Genomic DNA, 19,284 nt, shown 5'->3' with positions numbered 1-19,284 from the left:
CACCTCCAGTCCCATTACCATCTTCATGGCCCTTCAGTGGCCTCTCTCCAGTAGATCCAACTCCCTCTTGAAGGGGGAGTCCACATGTGCCCCCAGTACTCAAGCGTGGCCTCAGCAGTGCCGAGGAGAGAGGAGCCATCCCCTCCCTGAGCCGCTGGCAGCATTTTGTCTCGGGCAGCCCAGCAGCCCAGTGACCCTCTGTGCTTCCAGAAGGGCGAACTCGTGGGCGCGTTGCCCACGAAGCCCTCGGGTCCCGTTGGGAGAATGCGCTCTCCGAGTGCGCAGCGCTGCTTTGCGTACGCGGCGCGCCCGTGGCCGGCGCTGGCGCTGCCCGGCGGGGCCGCGGCCCCGGGGCCGGGGCGGGTGTGCCGGGGCGGGCAGAGGCGCCGGCGCTGCCCCGGCGAGGCGGGGCCGGGCGGGAGCGGCCCGAGCGCGGCTCCGCTCGGCTCCTGGGCGGCTGCCGCGGAGCCGGGGCCGGGCACGATGTCGGCCGGGCTGGGGCCGTGGCTGCTGGCCTTGGCCTTGGCCTTGTGGCCGGCAGGTGAGAGCCGGGCGGGGAGGGCAGCGAGCCCGGGGCGGGGGAAGGAGCGACAAGGACAAGGTTAGGGACAGGGAGACGCAGGGACATGGGCAGATGCAGATGTGCGGGGGAGAAGGAGGGCAGGTTTTGTCACTGTGCCGGGGCCGCGGGGGCCGGAGCACCGGGACACCGGGACAACGCCCTCGGTCCGTGCTCGCGCCCTGCCCGATTCCTGCGCTCTCCCTCCGCAGGGCTCTGGGCACAGCTGAGGCTGCAGGAGGCCGGCGGAGGGCTGCGAGCGCCCGGGGACTCCGTGACCCTCTCCTGCCGCGGGTCCGGCTTCGCCACTTTCGGTTCTGTTTGGTGGTACCGTCAGGCACCCGGAGGCAGCCCGCAGTGGGTTTCCTTTATCAGCACTGATTCCTCTGTCAAGAAAAGCGAGCCGGCAATGGAGGGTCGAGCCTTGGTGTCCAGAGACAATTCCCGGTCTGAGTCATCCCTGTCCCTGCGGGCCCTGGGCCCCCGGCACTCTGCCCAGTACTTCTGTGCTGTTCACACGGGGACAGGAAATCCAGCTGTGCTCTAACTCAAACCTGATGAGGCCTGGAGCAGGGTCCATGAGATTTGGAGATGGAGAATTCTGAGGTAACTCAGAGCTGTTCCCGAGGAATCAGGGGGCACCACTGTGCACTGCAGCTGGTTCTGGCCTTCCTTCCAGAGCTCCTTTTACCACTTTGACATGTGGCATATCCAAAATCCCAGTTACAGTGGTTTATCCTGTAGAGGTCGTTCAAAGCACAAAGCAGCCTGCTCACTCTGCCTGGCTGTGGCCCGTCTCTGCCTTCCTTTGGTCTCCTTCTTCCCCAGGGCACTCAAAGCACCTGGCCTTTCACAACACCTTTGCTGGCTTCCTTTGACCCTTTTGGAGGCCATCTCCTTGCACCACTGAGAGCAAAGCAGTGATGCAATGGACCTGCTTTTCTGTCAGCTGCATTTCAGGGTGATGAGATCCAAGCAACAAGCTCTGCAGTGTGGTGGCCAGCAGGGAACACTGGGACCCTCCGTTGCACTTACAGCTCCAAAGCCTCCTGTATTTTCATGGCCTGGTATCGGCAGTGTCCTGGTGGACCCCTGCAGTAGCTGCTGCAGTGCCAGGGCCGTGGAGGCTCCTACAGCCACACAGCCCCTTTTGCCCTCAGGAGGTTTTCCTGCCAGGCTGGCAGGAGCTCCGGGACACTGACCATCAGCGGGCTGGAGCTGGGGGACAGTGCACTCTATTACTGCACCCTGGAGGAACCACAGCGAGAGACACTGGGGGTGTGCGTGAAAAGCATCAGCTGCCTCCCCTCCTGCATGTTCACGTGGGTCACAGCCCGTGCAAGGGGAGAGTCTGCGTGGGCTGTGCCTGGGCTCAGGGAAACGGCGTCTCATTGTACCTGTGTGCACTCAGAGGTGAGGAGGGGAGGGCAGGGGGAAGAGAAAAGAGGACTTTTTCAATTTAAAGGGAGCTGCAATGACTGTCTAGTCCAACTGCCCGAGCACCTTCAGGGCTGAACAAAAGTTGCAGCATGTTTCAAAAGACATTGTCCAAATGCCTCTGAAACACTGACAGGCTGAAGTCATTGGGCGTCTCCCTAGGATACCTGTGTCGATGTTTCACTACTCTCTCAGTAAAGAACTGCTTCCTGATATCCAGCCTGAACCGCCTCTGGTGCAGCTCTTGACCATTGCCACACAACCAATCACTGTGTACCAGGGAGAACATCCCTCTCCACTTCCCCTCCTAAAGAGGCTGAGAGAAGGATGAGGCCCTCAGCTTCCTTTTTTCCAGACTAGAAAAATATTCCATGGCCTTGGGACCATAGGGTGTCTGGCATGTCCTACCATGCTGGAGCATCCCCAGGTTTCCCACAGCACCACAGATCTCTCTGGCCTTGCACCCAACTGCTTCTTTTCCCAGCCCCAAGCCCCCATTCTCAGTGGGCTTCTCTACCCTCTCCAGCTCCTTTTCCTACCCCTGTCCTAATGATCCCCTCCACAAGGCACCATGTCCAATCACCCAGGGAAAGAGGGAGGAGGGTAAGGATCCAGAGAGTCGGTGGATGAATAGTGTGGAGTGGGCAATGCTCCCCAGAAGGGTGGTGGCAGTCAGGACAATGACACTGTCAGGGCTCAGAGCTGTCCCTTCCTGTGGTCCTAGGAAGAGCCCTGGGTTCCCGCTGAGGAGGAGGACACAGGGAAGGGAGTGTCCTGGCTCTGCTGAGCAGCCTGGTCCCTGCAGAGTCCTGCGCTGCCTCTCCTGCTTGGACAGGGGCCCGGGAGGGCTTTGACAGGAAGAGGCAGCTGGAGAAGCGTCATCCCTGGGGAGGGAGTAGGGTGCTGGGCCAGAGTGCAGGGAGCAGGGTGAGGAGCACTTTGGCTTAGGGGTGCCCTGGCCAAGCCAAGCTGGGATCCTGGGGCATCCTGTGTGTGAGCAGCAGCTCAGCAGCAGCAAGGGCCAGAGGGCCAGGGGGCCAGGGGAAGGACAAGCTGACAGGCTCCCTGGTGAGCTGCAAAGTCCCAGCAGCAGCCTGCAAGACTTCCTGAGAGAAAGGCCAGGGCTGGTCCCACAGAAACACGTCACCTTTGCCCACCACAGCACTTCCTGCCAAAGAAACTCTGTTCTTGCACCATGCAGGGTGAGAGACATCCAGGAGGCACCAACAGCTTCCAGTTCTGCTCCTCCTGCCCCACCTCTCGCCCTCAGTGTTGTCATAGACAGAGGGAGGGACTAGGAGGGACTGGGCCTGAGTGCAGTGACAGAGGCCCAGGCAGGGCAGGTGTGGGCAGAGCTGTTCTGCAGGCAGAGAGAAGGTGCAGAGAGGCGAGACAGAGCGGGCCTGGCCATGTGGAGGGCCCTGTGCGTGGCCTTATTGCCCATTGTAGGTGAGTGAAGGGAAGGGCTGATGCCCCCAGCAGCTGAGCGTGGCCCTGAGCTCCGCACGGCTCTGGGGAGCTGTGCCGAGCGCCTGCAGCCGGACCTGTTCCCCGGCTCGAGCTCCCAGCCCTGCCTGTGGAGCACGGCGAGAGCAGCCCTGCTCCTCCTCTGGCTGTGAGCTCGGCACCTCCAGCCAAGCTGCCTCCTCTGCAGCCTGGGGACACGCAGGGCACCTCCCTGCTGCACTCACATCTTGGGGCCCAGCGCTTTGCCCTGGCACTGGGCACTCTGCTCCTGGGGCACTGCGGCCCCTCTGGCAAAGAGCAGCTTGAGGATGGCAGCACAGGGCCCAAGCCCATTGCCCGGCACAGGCCTTTGTCTTTCCTGTGCTCAGCTGGAGCAGCACTTCCAGGGACAGGAGAGTGGCTTCCTCACCATTCTCCATTGGCAAACACAAAGGGATTTGTCCCCCATGCTGCAAATCCTTCCTGCTTCTTTGGGGAAAATCAGAAAAAGCTTCCTGTCGGACAGGGAAAAGGAGGGAGGGAAATGTGGTGGCTCCTTCCTTGTGAGCCTTGATAGCTGCTACCAGCTCTGCCCATCTGTGTCAGCTGGCTTCAAAGAGGACGATTTTGTCCTCCCACTGGTCCAGTGCCATTCCAAAGCCCCACCAGCATTGCCCTGACCTTTGCTGACTCTTGGAGTGGTCATGGCTCATTCTTGCTCTCTGCAGCAGTCACTGCACAGGTGGCCTTGGAGCAGCACCCCAGGGAACTGACCGTGCGAGTGGGAGATCACGTCACCTTCCAGTGCAGCATGGAGGGAGATTCCATGAGCAGCTACTACATGTACTGGTACCGTCAGGGCCCAAAGAGCACTCTGGAATGGATTTACATGGAGGGTGATACCTATGGAGAAGGTTTCCAAGATCGCTTTGTGGGAAAAGTGCAGAGCTCCATGAACAGATTCACTCTGCAGATCCTGGCAGCAAGGCAAGGGGATGCAGCAACGTATTACTGTGGAGCAGAACCACCCTGGAGCAGCTCTGCAGCAGAGTGGACCAAAAACCAACAGATGGAGAAGACAGATCTCTCAGCATTTCTTTCTAGCAGCTGCTCCCCAGGGCTCTTGTCAGGCAGTGCAGGGAGGGTGGTAGAAGGGCTGGTAGCATTTGTGGTGCAGGAGGATCTCTTCTGGGAACTGCAGAGGCAGTCAGTTCATAACACATTTTGTCTGCCACTTCTTCCTTCCCATGCCCTTCCCCTGCTCCAGAGTGTGAAGTCCAGCCCACAGGAGACATTTCTCCCGGAATTTTTCACCTTTGGTTCTTCGCATTGAGTGCAGTTCTTCACAGACTCCTCCAGTGTGGGTCTATAATTCCCAGTGCAGTCCTTCAGGAACAGACTGCTTCAGTGTGGGTCCCTGCAGGTTCTCCCATGAAACCTGCTATGACATGGGCTTCTTATTCCATGAGACCGCAGTTCCTGTCAGGAGCCTGCTCCAACGTGAGCTCTGCATGGAGTCACAGACATTTTCAGGACATACCCAGCTGCTTCTGTGTGGGGAACTCTATGGGCTGCAGGGCCAATGTCTGCTCCACCTCAGTTGACATCACTGCATCACCATGGGCTTCACCGTGGGCAGCAGGGTTATCTCTGCTCTGGCCTCTGCAGCAGCTCCTGGCCCTCTTCCTCAGGGACACTCAGCACGGCTTTGGGAAGTGGGAGTCATGCTTAGCTGCAATTACAGCCTTCTACTGTGAGACACAGGGTCTTGGTGGTGAGGAGAGAGTGGATGTTGTGCATTCTTCATTCAGTTGTGCTCTCAGCACTGACTTCCCTGGAAACCGTCTGGACAAAGTCCTTTGTTATGGACTAGAAAACAGCTCAGTTACAAGGACTTTTCAAGGGCAGATACTCCATGCTCCAGCCTCTCGCCTTGGACTGCTGGAAATGGAATTCCTGAAGGCTGATCTGGCTGCTGAAGCCTGAGGTGAATAAAGCATTCAGGACCTCAGCCCTTTCCCGTATCCTGTGTCACCTGGTCCCCATCCCATTCAGCAGTGGCCCCACATTTTCCCCAGCCTCGTTTGTCCGTGCAGCCTCCTGGCACGTTGACCTGACTCCTTGCTCCCTGGAGAGGAATCCTCTTCAGCTCAGCACTGCTGAGGCTGGGGACTACTGTGGCCCCCGCTGGGCTCCCCAGCCTGGGAAGGACATGGGCAGAGGGGAACAAACGCAATGAAGGGCCATGAACACAAGGAATGGAGACACTGACAGAGGAGAGCCTGGGAGAACTGGGTTCATTTAGAACAGACAAGAAATTGCTGGGGCGGAAATTTGTCACAGGAGCCCCTTGCACTCCTCCAGCACTGGCCTTTGGTTTCCGTAAGGGAGAAAGGGAGAGCTGCTGCTCATCATTTCCCAGTTGAAGTTCCTCCCATCCACTCTGCCCAGGATTGCAGCCTACAAGCCATGGGCAGCAATAGACTTCTCAAGCTCCAGGAAGCAGCCAATAGAGCGGTCAAGTGAGAATGCTTGTTCTTCCCCATCTCTCCCAGGCCATGTGTTCAGCTAAATGATAAAAAAGTAACTTCTCTTGGTAATTCTGCTCAGAGCGTCCTCCTGTGGCAAGGAACTGACAGACATTGCAAAGGAAGTTTTCTCCTCTGCCTGGGGCAAATATCTCCTGCACGGATGGGAATGAGCCTGTGAGTGTCTCTTTCACAGGACCACAGAAAGAGTGAAATTGAAAAATGTTTCTTTGAAGCAAAGAGGGCTTAAAAAAAGATGGGGAAAAGCTTCTTAATACAGGCTGGAATGATGGGATGAGAGGTAAAATTTTTACACAGAGTATAGACTCAGACATGATACTAGGAAGAATTTTTTAAAATTACAGTGATGAAATAGATTGCCCCAAGAAATTGTATCTGCTCCAAACCTGAAAACATTTAAGGTCAGATTCAGTGTGGCTTGAGCAACTAATTGTCTTGGTTTGAAAGACTGGTGTCTGCCACGGAAGGCGGAAACCTCCCTTGGAATGGGCAATATGACCCCCTTCCCTCCAAATTATTATAACTTTGAAATTAAGGGGCTTTCAGGCAAAGATGTGGGAAAGGGAATAACAGTTCTGTGCTAGTATATATAACAAGGCAAACAAACGACAGCAACAGCAGCAACAACAAACAGAAGCAGACACCCGGTGCCAGCCGCTCCCGGCCGCCGGCCCTTTCCCCTCGGTGCAGTTCCGCTCACGGCCGGCAGGGGCGCTGGTGACTCCCGGCCGGGCAGGGCGGGTGCGGTGATTCCCCCGCGCCTGCAGGGGGCGCTGTGGCGCGAGCTCGGCCGTCCCTTTCAGGTGGACAATGGCGGGGGATCCGGCCGCAGAGAGAGAGGAGGGGCTGCCTTTACAAACCCCCAGCAGCAGCTGGTCGCGGTGCCCCTCCGGATGGTGAAATGGGCTGTAGCAGGAACCTCAGCGCAGCGGCTGGGACGGCAGAGGCGAGCACACTTGGGGTGGCAAACTGTCGCAAAAACTCCAGTGCTGCACCAGGAGCAGCGGAAGATCAGGCAGACATGGGGTATCAGGTTTAAGTGTACCAAAAATCCCTGAAGCAGTGGCAGAAAACAGCAGGGCTGGGCAATGGCAGCCGAGCTCTCATGAGCAGCCAGGAGATGCTCCCTCCAGAGCGGGTAGGGGTTCTGGGTCCTGGGTTTCCCCTGAGGCGCGCAAACAGATGGTGAGCGTCCCTGCGAGTGAGATTGGTTGTAGAAAAGGTACCAGTTCAACAACTGCTCTTACAAGCAAAGGCTCAGGCGTGGGAGGAGGAGCAGTTGAGGACAGAACTCCGCGGTGGCAGTGAATTCTCCCGGCAGCAGCAGCCCAGCACCAAGACTATGACTGTCTCTCCTCCAATCCCCAGAGCAAGTGCCAGCGAGGAGCTGAGCCCAGCCGCTGACTGCACCCAGAGCCAAAATCTCGCAGTATCTCTGCACTTCCCAAGAGAAAGCCCCGCAGCTAAGAGCGTAGCCAACTGCACCCTTCCCCCTCCCTTTCCCAGCCATATCTTTTGTCTCTTAAGTATTGTCATTATCATCTCTTAGGCAACAAAAGGGAGAAAAATTCCCTGAGAGAAAGAAAAAAAAAAAGGAAAAATCCTAACCTCCAACACCTGTTAAAGTTGAAAACATCCCTGATCATTGCAGGAGGGTTGCACTAAACGACCATTCAATTCTACTTCCAACTTGAATTATTCTGTGAGTCTAAACCTGTCCATATTTCTGGACACTGATGAGTCAGTTTTCTCCTTGGCCCACATCAGCTGCAAAGATGTGAATGTGCCTGAGAATCTTTCATGGGATCACAGAATGGGTGAATTTTGAAGATGCCTCACTTATGCAAAGACGGCGCAAATAAAGACAAGGACAGACTTTTTAACACAGCCTGTAGCAATGGGACGAAGGGTAACAGTTTGACACAAAAATCAAGTAGATGCTAAAGAGATATACTGAAGAAAATGTTTATAACGAGGTGTTTACAGCTTTTTTTATTTGTCATGCTTGTCATGGGTTAGCAAGCATAGTCCCGGAAGTGATGTTCTTGCAAAGGGGTGCTTACAGCTTTCCCCATGACCTGACAGAACCTATCAGCAGCCAGTTTGAATATGGACAATTCTTTAAGCCACTTAAAATTGTGACCACCTCTGTGATCCACACTTAAGAATAGACAAACCCCCCCCACCGCTCTGTCTCATTTCCGGTGCCGGGACAGGTGGCTGCGGGCCCCGTGCGAGGGCCAGCGGGCCCAGCTCAGGCCAGGCCAGGCCGGGCCACGGCCATCCTGGAGCCAATGGGCCCTGTTCCACCCGCAGAACCCCCCCCACAGCCCTGCTATGGACAGACGGGGCAGCTCGGCTCCCCCTCTCCAGCGCGGCCAAGATTCAGCTGAAGCTGCCCTGCTGCCCGGCAAAGATCATGTGACCAACAGCGATAAGCGACATTCCAGCTGCAAGGCCTAGGTGAGATTAACCCTTTTAGTGCTATAAAGACCTGAAAACCTGAGGGAGGAGAAAGAGGAGATGCTTAAAGCTGAAATTCTGTTGTAAAGCTATGATGTATCAGGGTACCCACTGTAATTTCTTGACAGTGTGGGGGGTGGAGCGTTCAACTTGTACTTGAGAGCAAAAGCACCTGCATTGACATAGGCAGATGCTGAAGGAGCCGTAATTTAATGAGAAGTTTGAACAGAGAGAGATGGAAGCAATGAGGACTTTTGCTCCAAATGGAAAAGGAGAAGACCTCAGTTGCTAGAGATGCTCCCAGAGATAGTCCTAGAGATGAAGATGAGGAGGACCCTTTGCTCCCAGGGAAGGAGAAGGGCCTCTGTTCTTAGAGATGAAATGCTCCCAGAGATGGGTGAAGAGAACTTTTGTTTCTGAATGGCTCAACCTTAAAATTTTACCCCAGTAATTCAAGAGTGGACCCTCAAAAGCAGTTGTGGGAAAAGCTGCAAGTCGGGGGAAGGGACTCCCATGCGAGCAGAGAACCAACCCGGGCGGCTGTCTCCTTGTGATAATGTTTTCATAGCATGGGCAAGAGAGACTCCTCTTCCTAAATGAAATGTAAAAGATTATTATGGAAGTGATAAATACACTGAACATCTCAAGGGTTGTCTTTTTACATTGTCACTGGGAGAAAGGAGCAAGATGGGGGGAGAAGTGTTCTGAAGGTGTGGTATGGTTTTTTTTCTTCTTCTTTTAGGTTTCTTTATATTCCTTCAAGTTTGGTGCCTGTTTTGCGTTTCTCCTAATTCTTATCTCACAGAAGGTAAACAGTAATGAGTATTTTGGACCAAACCACTACATGCTGTTGGAAAATATACCAAGTTTAAAATGTTTTATTTGATAACTTTAGTCAGGTTTGTTCGCCTTTACCCTGAGGGAAGGGAAAGGAAGTTTCCTTTCAGGGCATTGTTCCACCAGGTCAGGCCTGATGAACTTAACATCTAAACAGACTGGGAGTAGCACAGAAAATACACAAAAGATAATGACCATCAATGAGCATTAACAAACCCTCAATGCCAAACATCACCCCTGGCATGGTCAAAGACACCTGGTCGGTGGAAGGAGAGATAAGAATGCGGACCTAATTAGCATCAGAGACGACAAAATTCATATCCAATAGGAAACCAAATACTAAGGACTGTGTAACTTGGACCAATGAACATCGAACCAATGAATTTCTGTGGGTTTTGACTGTATAAGTATGTGAAAAATCTAGTAAAATTCATGCGTCATGGAATGATTCTCTTTGCACACCTGGGCTAGGTGTGGATGAAATGATTTCTGTTGCACATCCTGGCCAGAACAACATCCTGGCCAGAATAAAGTAATGCCTTCATTCTCTAACGCTAAAAATATTGTTGGAGGTTTTTGGTTTTCCCATAGTTTCAGTGACAATGCCAAGGGTTGAAGAGACTGGCAGCATCACATCAGCACATTCCACAGCTTTCCTGCAGGACTTGACCAACAAGGGGGAGAAAACAATTTGACACACTCAGGGGAACAACAGATGAACATGCCCGTGTTACCAACGGGAAATAGCAGCACTGCTGTAGAACCAGTGGTTAAAAATGAGAAACACACCTCTGTCGTTGGGAACAACAGCAGTGCAAATGGGATGAAATAATGCAGTTTGCTTTTTGTGTCTTAGAACTGCATCTGAGAATTAGGAAAATGCTTCACAATTCAAGGCTGCCATTATTCAAAATGACTGAGGTATGATAAAAATCAAATGAAAAGCCAACTTCATTCAACTATAACAAACAGAGTCCATTAAAACACCACCAGCTGAACCAAAATAACTTCTGAACAGTTTTAAACATGGACTAATTTTTCCCTTGGCATGCAAAGGATGCCTCTCTTTGAGGAGAGAAATGCTTGAAGATCTAGAAGGACTTAGGAAATATATGAAAATATATGATGAAAATAACTTGAACATTAATAAGCCTGAGAGATGCTCCCCAGAAAACCTTTACAATATTTCACCCTAACTCTCTTATTGTTTGTTAAAAGACAAACCAGTAATCAGATCCTTTCTGTGAGACACTTCTAACAGCAATATTCCTTTCCAAGGGGTTGGGGCAATATTTTAATGAGCTAAATTGTAACTACCCTATCTGACAAAAGATGCAAGGATGATAATGTTAGTTTTAGTGTACAGAACCCTCTGGAACAGTGTTACATGTTCAGAAGTAGAGCAGTGTAGAGGGACAGGAAAACAAAAGGCAGCTTTTCAAAGACATGAAAGAGGAGACATCACCTGGCACTGAAAAAAACCCAAATGTTTTTGTAGAACCATCAAGCACAGTGTGAAGTACGTTCCACAGCAATTGAAAACAACTGAACCACCACACACAAACTGCCCTCCCTTCTCTTGAAGGGGGAAACATGGTGCCCCTACCTCGCCTATTTCTCCCCAGACAACTGTGTGCACATACACAGATTTGATTCCCAGAATTACTCAAACAGCAGAAATACCCTTTTTTCCCTGGACCGATTTCTTCAACATTCAACCTCAGATCTCAGCTCTTGCAAATAGGTCACTTTAGACATTTGATCACCAGCTGCAGTTGAACAAGTGGGCAGGAACCTTCTGTATTTAGATGTTTCCAGTTTAGCTCAGCGTTATGTTCTTCTCTTTGTCTCAGAGCACAGAGGAGGATTTTGGTATCCTGAAGTCAGTATACTACTCTCCTTCCAGAAGGGCATGGGGCTCCCTTGGGTGCTGCCTAAGATCTGTCCCTGTCTGTAGGATATGTTGCATGGGAATAAATGTGAATTTGGGAACAATCTCGGTGCGCTTCCAATTCCACAGGGACAAAGAAATGCAAAGATATCATTCTGAAGAATGAAGATCCTTTTAACTTCAGATCCAAAAATGGCCAGAAGCAGATGCAAATGAAGAACAAGACCTGGAGACCAGAAATGGCACTTCCCACAAGGAATCTCTCAGCTAGAGACATCAGAACAGGGACTGTGACCTGTGGTTGCTTTGTATTTACCAGTTCTGAGTTTATTCAGGAGCCCTTTGTTCATCCTTTTGGCCTTCTGACACAATGCTTGACTTACTGCTTTGTCAAGAGGAACCATTCAAGAGGTTCAAGGAGCTAATCTCTGAAAATAAGCAGTTCTCCTAGACCCCTCCTGTGTCCAGAACCATAACACTTGGGATTCCTCCCAGTAGATCCCTGAAGAGCCCAGATTCTGCTCTCCTGAAGCCCAGGGCTCCAGTCCTGCTTTTTGCATTGCTCCCTTCTCCCTGCATCCTGAGCTCAAAGGGTGCACGGTCACTGCAGCCAAGGCTGCCCCGAGCACCTCACATCCACCACCAGTTCTTCCTCACTGGCCAGTGGAGGTCCAGCTCCCCAGGCACCTGTGTCAGCAAGCTTGCACCAGTACACTCCAGAAACTCCCTGAGTGTGTGTGCTCAGCTGTGCTGTCCTGCCAACAGACACTTGACACTCTTCAAGCACCCCATGAGGACCGGAGCCCAGCAATGTCCCATTTATCCCAAGAAGGCCATATCTATTTCCTCCCATTCCTCACATGTTTTCTACCCACCTTTCTGTCTTGGCAATGGCTTATATCCCATATCCATTTTTGGTTTCGTTTTTGTGTTGTGTCCGCAATGGTCACTGCCTCCCCCGGCTCCAGAAATATTGCAATGGGCGAGGGGCAGCCTGGGATCCCCTGAGCGTTGGGGGCCAGGGGCTGCTGCTTCCTTCCAGTGGGGGTGCTCAACTCAGGAGCCACGCATCATGGGCGTCTGACTGGAGATACTGTTGTCCCGTGGTTTTTACCTGTTTTCTTATTTTCTTTTCCTTTGGCACTGTGACTAGGGCTTGCTGGCGTGCTTCTCTGCTCCTCTGTCACTTGGCAGCCCAGAGCTGGTGCGTTCTGTGCCAGGAGCAGGGAGCCGGGAGCACACCAGGCTGCTCCCTCTGCATGTTGGCCTGACCCTGTGACCAGCCATCGCCAGTGACCTGCCCAAAGGAGCAATCCCCTGCCCAGCCCCACTGTTTTCTGCCACTGCTTCAGGGATTTTTGCTACACTTTAACTTGACACTCCATGTCCTCCCAGACCCTTGTGGCTCCTGCCATGGCTTCGGAGTTTCTGCTACACTTTGTTTACCACCCTGTGTGCTCTCACTTCTGCTGTTCCACCCGCTGCACCGAGGTCGCTGCTACAGCCCATTTCACCATCCGGAGGGGCAGCAGGATCGGCTGCGCTGGGGGTTTGTGAAGAAAGCCCCGGCTCTCTCACTCTCTCTCTCTCTCTCTCTCTCTCTCTCTCCTGCCGCCTGAGCCGCCATTTCCCACCTGAAAGGGACGGCCGAGCTCGCGCCACAGCGCCCCCTGCAGGCGCGGGGGAATCACCGCACCCGCCCTGCCCGGCCGGGAGCCACCAGCGCCCCTGCCGGCCGTGAGCGGAACTGCACCGAGGGGAAAGGGCCGGCGGCCAGGAGCGGCTGGCACCGGGTGTCTGCTTCTGTTTGTTGTTGCTGCCGTTGTGGTTTGTTTGCCTTGTTATATATACTAGCACAGAACTGTTATTCCTTTTCCCACATCTTTGCCTGAAAGCCCCTTAATTTCAAAGTTATAATAATTTGGAGGGAAGGGGGTCATATTCTCCACTCCAAGGGAGGTTCCCACCTTCCTTGGCAGACACCTGTCTTTCAGACTAAGACAACCACCACCCCTTGTGTGAGGCAGCACAGACAGCAGCTGAAAAATTCACAAACTCACAAAGAGTACATTTATTTCCATGACCTTGCTAACCTGGGGGGTTCCCAGAGATACAGTCAGGGAGAGGCACAGAGAGACACCGGCATCTAAACTGGGCCCATGCTAGAGGATCTCTGGATGCAGTTCACCCTAGACTGTCACTTGCCCAGCTGCAAGGCCACCTAAGCAATTTATGATCCTCCTGAGTCTTCTGCTTTTAATCCATTACTCCCACCATTCCCAGAGCCAGCCTGCTATGGCCCAAGACTCCCGTCACACTGTCACTAGTGCCCACAAGGAAGAGAAGTAGGGGTAATAGACTGCATTGTAAGAAATGCTGTGAAATAACACCAAAAGTGCTGATTATTTTCCTGCTTTCTTATCCAGCTTAAGTCCCTCAGACTTTGCAGAGCTGTCATGTCATCCACAAGTTCTCATTTACAACTCAACTTTTCAGACATTTTTTTAGATCCTTCCTTGAAAGACATGTGGTGTTTCTTCATGTGGTACTTTGGGTCTTAAACCACTGAAGGAGTCATGTGACTGCCTGTATAATCCAAAATTCTGTGTATTGGAACAGAGAAAGTTTTTGCAATGAAATAGATCACAGTGTACGGCAGTTGGAATCCCACAATGATGTAAACAGCATAGGGACCTGCACAAAAACCCAAAGAAGGAAAAAAGGTGAGGTATTTTGGGAAAGAAAAGGGATGGATGACTGTAATGATTAAGTACAGAAATAGAACCTTCTTTCTATAGTTCCTTTTGCCCTGGAAAGATAAAAGAGCTCATTGGGGTTCTAAACAATGGAAGAAAGGGAGAACTTGGAACTTCTGTTCTCAGTCAAGCTATTTGAAATCATGGAACTATTCAATGAACTTTTTTTCCCTTTCCAGTTTTGGAAGTAAATGTACCTCTGGATCCCCTCATGGACATGCACCCATGGAAAATCAGGACTAATATCTGGCTTTTCATCTCCTGTTTTATAACACTTTTGAACACCTGAGGAAAGAATGAGTTATTGGAATAAGTCTTAGCACTGTGAGAACAGCTAAGCTTGTGTTTGGACCAGGGACGACACTCACAGTTGTACCAAGTAAGTGCCATTTCTTTATTTCTAAAACTTCATTTAAAATTAAGGTGGGGGCAGACAAAGGAATGTAAAGGTTTGGGTTCACTGTAAGAATTTTCAGCTGCAATAATCCCTTGAGTGCACTCGCTCTCCAGCCAGGCTTGGGAAGGTTTCCCAGGAACCACTGGGCTGACTCTGCACAGCACCTTTATTCCATGATCCCCAAACACCAGCAGGGCACTACTTGGCATGTGATAACTTATTCCCAGTTTGGGCAGCCCGCTGGCCCAAATTTACTGTGAAGTGTCCAATTGTCCAGTGGACTTCCACTGACTCACTCGGCGCAGGAATGCAGAGCTCCCAGGGGTGAGGAGTTTTGAGACAGATCTGTATCTGCCTGCTTGGAGAACTTTTGACACTGGCACTACACTCAGCAGTGTCCCCAGGTAAGTAATTCCACTGCCATGGGGACAGAGGAGGAAGGAGATTAAATAGCCTTGGGCTTAAATTCTCACAAGAATTTAAACCTCTTGCCTCCTATCCAAGAGCTCCTGGAATGAAAGACCCTTGGCTCCCAGGTTGTGTGGGCTCTGAAAAGACCAATGTGGGGAGCAGTGATTATAGGAAGCCTTAGCTATTCCTATCTTTATTTGGAATTCCATGATGTACAAAAAAGGTGGATGTCACCCCAAGCTTTTCTATGGCAATGTGAATGTTGGGGTGGCAGAGAAGTTTGTAATGTTGATCTGTGTTATCCTAAAGATCCAGGTGCATCCCTTAGGAATTGTTGCAGTGCTTTCAGAGGTCTGCATGTCTTGAAAGTGCTGCAAGAATGTCCCATGTTATTTTACATCCCTAAAACCTCCTGCTCTCCTTCCAGAAGGGCATGGGACTCCCTTGGGTGCTGCCTAAGATATGCCCATGTCTGTAGGATATGTTGCATGGGAATAAACATGGATTTGGGAACAATCTTGGTGCACTTCCAATTCCATAGGGACAAAGAAATGCAAAGATATCATTCTGAAGAAAGATCTCTTCCTTCCATGCTGTTCAATGATTTTCTTCTTCTAGCTAAAGGCAGGATATTTTCAGAGCTGCACAGAGACTATGGGATGCTGTTTGAATTTGAATCTTGTCAAAGATATTGAGACTTAAGTATCAAAGTCCCTCTTGAGACTGCGGAAATACTTAGTAAATTGAAGCCGAAATTTCTAGATTATAAGCAATCTCTCCCTTTTGGTTTTGAATTCCTTTGGGAGATACTATTATGCATTTTAAGATCTTTAGAGTACATATGCTTTATTATTGGAATCTTTTGAGGATTCTCCCAAGTCAAAATGATATAAAATGAAAACCATTAGTGTCACTGTGGGATACTCCAGGCATATTGTCCTGAGGGGTCAGTTAAGGACAGAGAAGGTTTTTCTTTTGGTTCAGGTTGGATTATTCCAGATTAAATATTCATTAAGAATGCTAAGCCCCATTTCTTTGTAAAATATAGGTTTCTTCCTGAGGCTTTATAAGACTGAAGTGAAGGAGAAGTACAACTTTTTCCTTATAAAATGCCAGAACATAAACCACAAATCCCTCCCACAACCAAGCAGTGGTAGGAATTCATGGCTTTGTTACCTGACATGGTATTGTCAGGTAACGTAAACTCATGGGACTCAGGTGAGGCCTCTGGACTCAGACAAAACAAATCTTCTGCTCTATGAACTACAATTGCACTGTGTGCATTATTTCTTGCTGAAGATCTTGCCCAGGGAGTTCTTGCAGAGAAGCCGCTTGTTTGTATTCTGGCTGTTTGGAAAGCCTGGAGAGGAGACCACATGAAAAGCCTTTCAAGGTCTTCTCAGAGAACACAGAATGCACAGGGCTGACAGGCTCTGGCAAACCACGGTACAACACCTGGGAAGGAAAAGTTTGATTTCTGTTGGGTGTCTGGTTGCTGTAGGTGTGGACAAGTGTGTAGTTCTGCCTGTTGGATCAGAGAAGCCGACCCAGGAGGTTCTAGCAGAGCATGGTTTGGCTTTCACCTCAGTTCCTCAGAGGTGGCATAGGGCTGATGGGGAAAGAGTGGAAAATCAGAGCCCCTTGATCAAACTTCGATCAGTACCTTGTGATGAACAAAATGTTAGAGCTGAGTGATGTCTTGACCTGCCTGCAAGAAAGGCACCAGGCAAGAAGAAAGCCTAATGGCCTTCCCTTAAAAATATGCCCCCCACACCCCTTTCAGTCTTTCATTTGATCTTTTGGAAGCAGCAGCTTCCAAAAATAAAGACAGCAAAAAGACAGTAAATGAGAATGCTACAAATCAGTCACAGCTGGAATATATGTGAATTTTCAGTAACTCAGCACTCAGGCAAGCCTGCAGTAAAATCAATCCTGTCCAAACCATGCTTTTTTTACAGATATTCCAAACAGTTCTGTCCCTCAAGTCATTGTGATGAATTCAAAGAAGCTGGAAGAAGGTGGCAGCACTGGGAAAGCAGCTTGTTTGGCAAGGAATTTCCTTACAAAGGACATCAGCTTGGAGATGCCCTCTAAGGAGGTCGTATATGAACAGAGCACGTCCATTTTGACATCAGAGGGGCTGTACAATGCAATTAAAGTGGTCAATGTGACAAAAGACACAGAGCTGACCTGCACAGCCAAATTCAACAACAGAAACATAACAACACTTTCAGGTACAGTTTGGTGGCACAGCTGTCACTTATTTCTGGAGACAGCGGCCTGTGGGGCTTGGTGTTCTCCTGCTTGTCAGCATTGCCCAGGGCAGCCAGCAGAAATGAGAAAGACATTGGGTTCTTCAGCAGGGAGAGATGAATGATGTTTCAGAGCATCTAAAAAAAAGATTTCAGCTGTTTAGTTACATGGAAATAACTTTTCTTGGAGAGAAGACAGAAGACACAATCTGTGTTTAACATCTGAATTTCCTTATGACTGAATATTTTACCCTGTAGCAGCAAACCTCATGCAGCACAAGCTGAAACAGCCTTTCTAAAACCTACAAAGAGTTATAGGTGGGGTGTTCGGGGGATTTTAATAAATCACTTTTTATATATTTTTGAAATTGTTTTTGTACTCCTGAAGGCCATTCAAATAGTAAAACCAAAGCAATGCAGGAATCCTTTTGTTTCCTGCAAGTGCATGGAGAAACTGGCCCCTCAAATTAATGTTGGAATTAATGCTGATCATCTGAGCCCCAGTCTGTACTTTCCTCAAACTCCAATGGGAAATGTCACATGAACATTATTTTAATCCTTTATAAAATGTGGATATGGTTAAAAAATGCCTTTTCTTTATCATGTTACAGAAGAGGAGGCTGAAGAGCCTCCTGAAGTACCAGAGGCTGAAGAACCAGGGGCCAGTAACCGGGTTTGTAACAGCACAGCCCCCTCAGCACAAGGTGAGTTACCCAAACAGGTTGTGAAGTTACGTTGCTGTTTGGGGGATAAAGGCATGGAAATGTATTTTCTCCAGGGCAGAGGAGTCAGAACACAACATATTCACCAGACACAAGCTGCTGTTCCAAGGTTGCTCCTGCACTAACACACAAGCCCCAGGAAGCCAAAAGCAACACAGACAGACCCTGGGCTCCCCTGCTGTTGCCGTGTTCTCTATCGTCTCTTCCTTTCCTGCTCTTCCTTTCCCCAAAACCACCAGCTGGGATTTTTTCCACTTTCTGCCACGAGCACAACATCCAAGCGTAGACCATGATCTCTCCCCTCTTTTCTGGTCTCTGAGCAGATCCTGAAGGGCACAGAGTGAACATGCTGTCCATGGCTGTGTTGGGCCTGAGAGTCCTGCTGGCAAAGAGCATTGCCTTCAATACCCTCCTGAGTATCAAGCTGTTTCTTTTCTGAGGTAAGGGAGCACACAGCTGTCCAACTGTGGTTCATAGGCCCAGTTTCATTAAATGGAGTTTAAATCCCCCTCTGCTCTTCCAGACATGGGGAATGAAGGCAAGAGGAACCCGAGGAAGAGCAGGAAAGAACGTGAACCAGCAGCACGAGGGGTTGAACAAGCAGTGGCAGAGCTGCTGACAGTGACCACCCAGGACACAAGGCAGCACCTTCCCCTGCAGACACTGAATACTGTTCACTCCTGCCTGGCCAGATGATTTACACTGAAGAGCTTTAAGTGCTTTTGCTGTTTCCTCTTCCCTGAGAACAGAGGAGAGTGGATTTATCCTCATCCTCCTGCTAAGTAGATCTCCCCACTCTTCTGGCATTTGCATACAAGTGTCCTGCCTGCTTCAACAGCTCTGAAAACTCCAGGGCTCACCCTAGATAAATGGCCTTTTAAAAGCACCTTTCCCAGGCATGTTGTGTTACTGCCTGGAGACCTGGAAGTATTACTGCTGAGGGAATTCACGCCCAGCAGTTGCCATTTCTAGCACTGCATTTCAGATAGCTTTAATAACAGTTAAGTATATAGTGCAGATGAGAAGAGCTGTGTAGGATCTGAAGTGATTCAATTCAACCAGATAATGTTCATTTCTGTATTAAGCCTGTATTTCTTCTGCCAAATGTATCTCATGTGCATTTTAGGTTCCTGTAGTAGTGATGAAAATAAAGTTTTATGAGGCCAAAATGCTGTGGGTGTTCTGTGCTTTTTCTTCCAAAGCCGGCCTGGAGATTGCTGGAATCCAACTGTCCTAATGCCCAGTGGGATTGGAAACACAACTTTGATAAGGTAGATTTCCTGTTGGCTGAATTTGTCTTTTCCAGACTTTGTGCAGGGAAGTGTCTCTCTGGCACATTCAAGAGCTTCAGTGAGGAGAGACCTTGCTGAAGGCCTGAGGGAGGAAAATGCTCATATGAGCAGAGAAGAAACCCTGCAGTTGTTTTGCACTCAGGGGTAGGGAGGAGGAAGGGGCCCCAGGAAATAATGTCAGGCGGTTTGATGGTGTGATAGTTTCCACAGCAACTTGGTTCTTACCTAATGGAGCCCAGCACACACCTTCCCCAGCTCACCCCCCTCTCACA

The 19,284-nt window shown here is 50.4% G+C and overlaps 1 protein-coding gene and 1 gene segment (V, D, J or C); both read left to right on the top strand.

Annotated features, from left to right (window-relative positions):
* The first annotated feature begins 428 nt into the window (after nt 1-428).
* Nucleotides 429-18,892, top strand: LOC120411353 (Ig heavy chain Mem5-like). The gene is made up of 8 exons (XM_039565725.1): nt 429-541; nt 772-1,070; nt 1,283-1,299; nt 14,259-14,317; nt 16,705-16,980; nt 17,610-17,702; nt 18,044-18,160; nt 18,244-18,892. Exons 1-7 carry the CDS (start codon nt 484-486, stop codon nt 18,157-18,159), a joined length of 918 nt encoding a protein of 305 aa, XP_039421659.1. The 5' UTR covers nt 429-483; the 3' UTR covers nt 18,160; nt 18,244-18,892.
* On the top strand, nt 3,253-5,027 carry LOC120411324. The segment is given in 2 exon segments: nt 3,253-3,445; nt 4,174-5,027. Coding segments are annotated over 2 exon segments (642 nt in total).
* Nucleotides 18,893-19,284: the final 392 nt, after the last annotated feature.

This window comes from Corvus cornix, chromosome 27, assembly GCF_000738735.6.
Source record: "Corvus cornix cornix isolate S_Up_H32 chromosome 27, ASM73873v5, whole genome shotgun sequence".
In the NCBI taxonomy this organism is placed as follows: domain Eukaryota; kingdom Metazoa; phylum Chordata; class Aves; order Passeriformes; family Corvidae; genus Corvus; species Corvus cornix.
This window is presented reverse-complemented; position numbering and strand designations above follow the sequence as displayed.

Excerpts from the sequence above, each read along its gene's own strand:
- LOC120411353 (XM_039565725.1), top strand. The coding sequence starts at position 484 with ATGTCGGCCGGGCTGGGGCCGTGGCTGCTGGCCTTGGCCTTGGCCTTG. Across the intron at positions 542-771 it reads CTTGGCCTTGTGGCCGGCAG|GGCTCTGGGCACAGCTGAGG; the intron begins GTGAGAGCCGGG and ends CTCCCTCCGCAG. Across the intron at positions 14,318-16,704 it reads GACACTCACAGTTGTACCAA|ATATTCCAAACAGTTCTGTC; the intron begins GTAAGTGCCATT and ends CTTTTTTTACAG.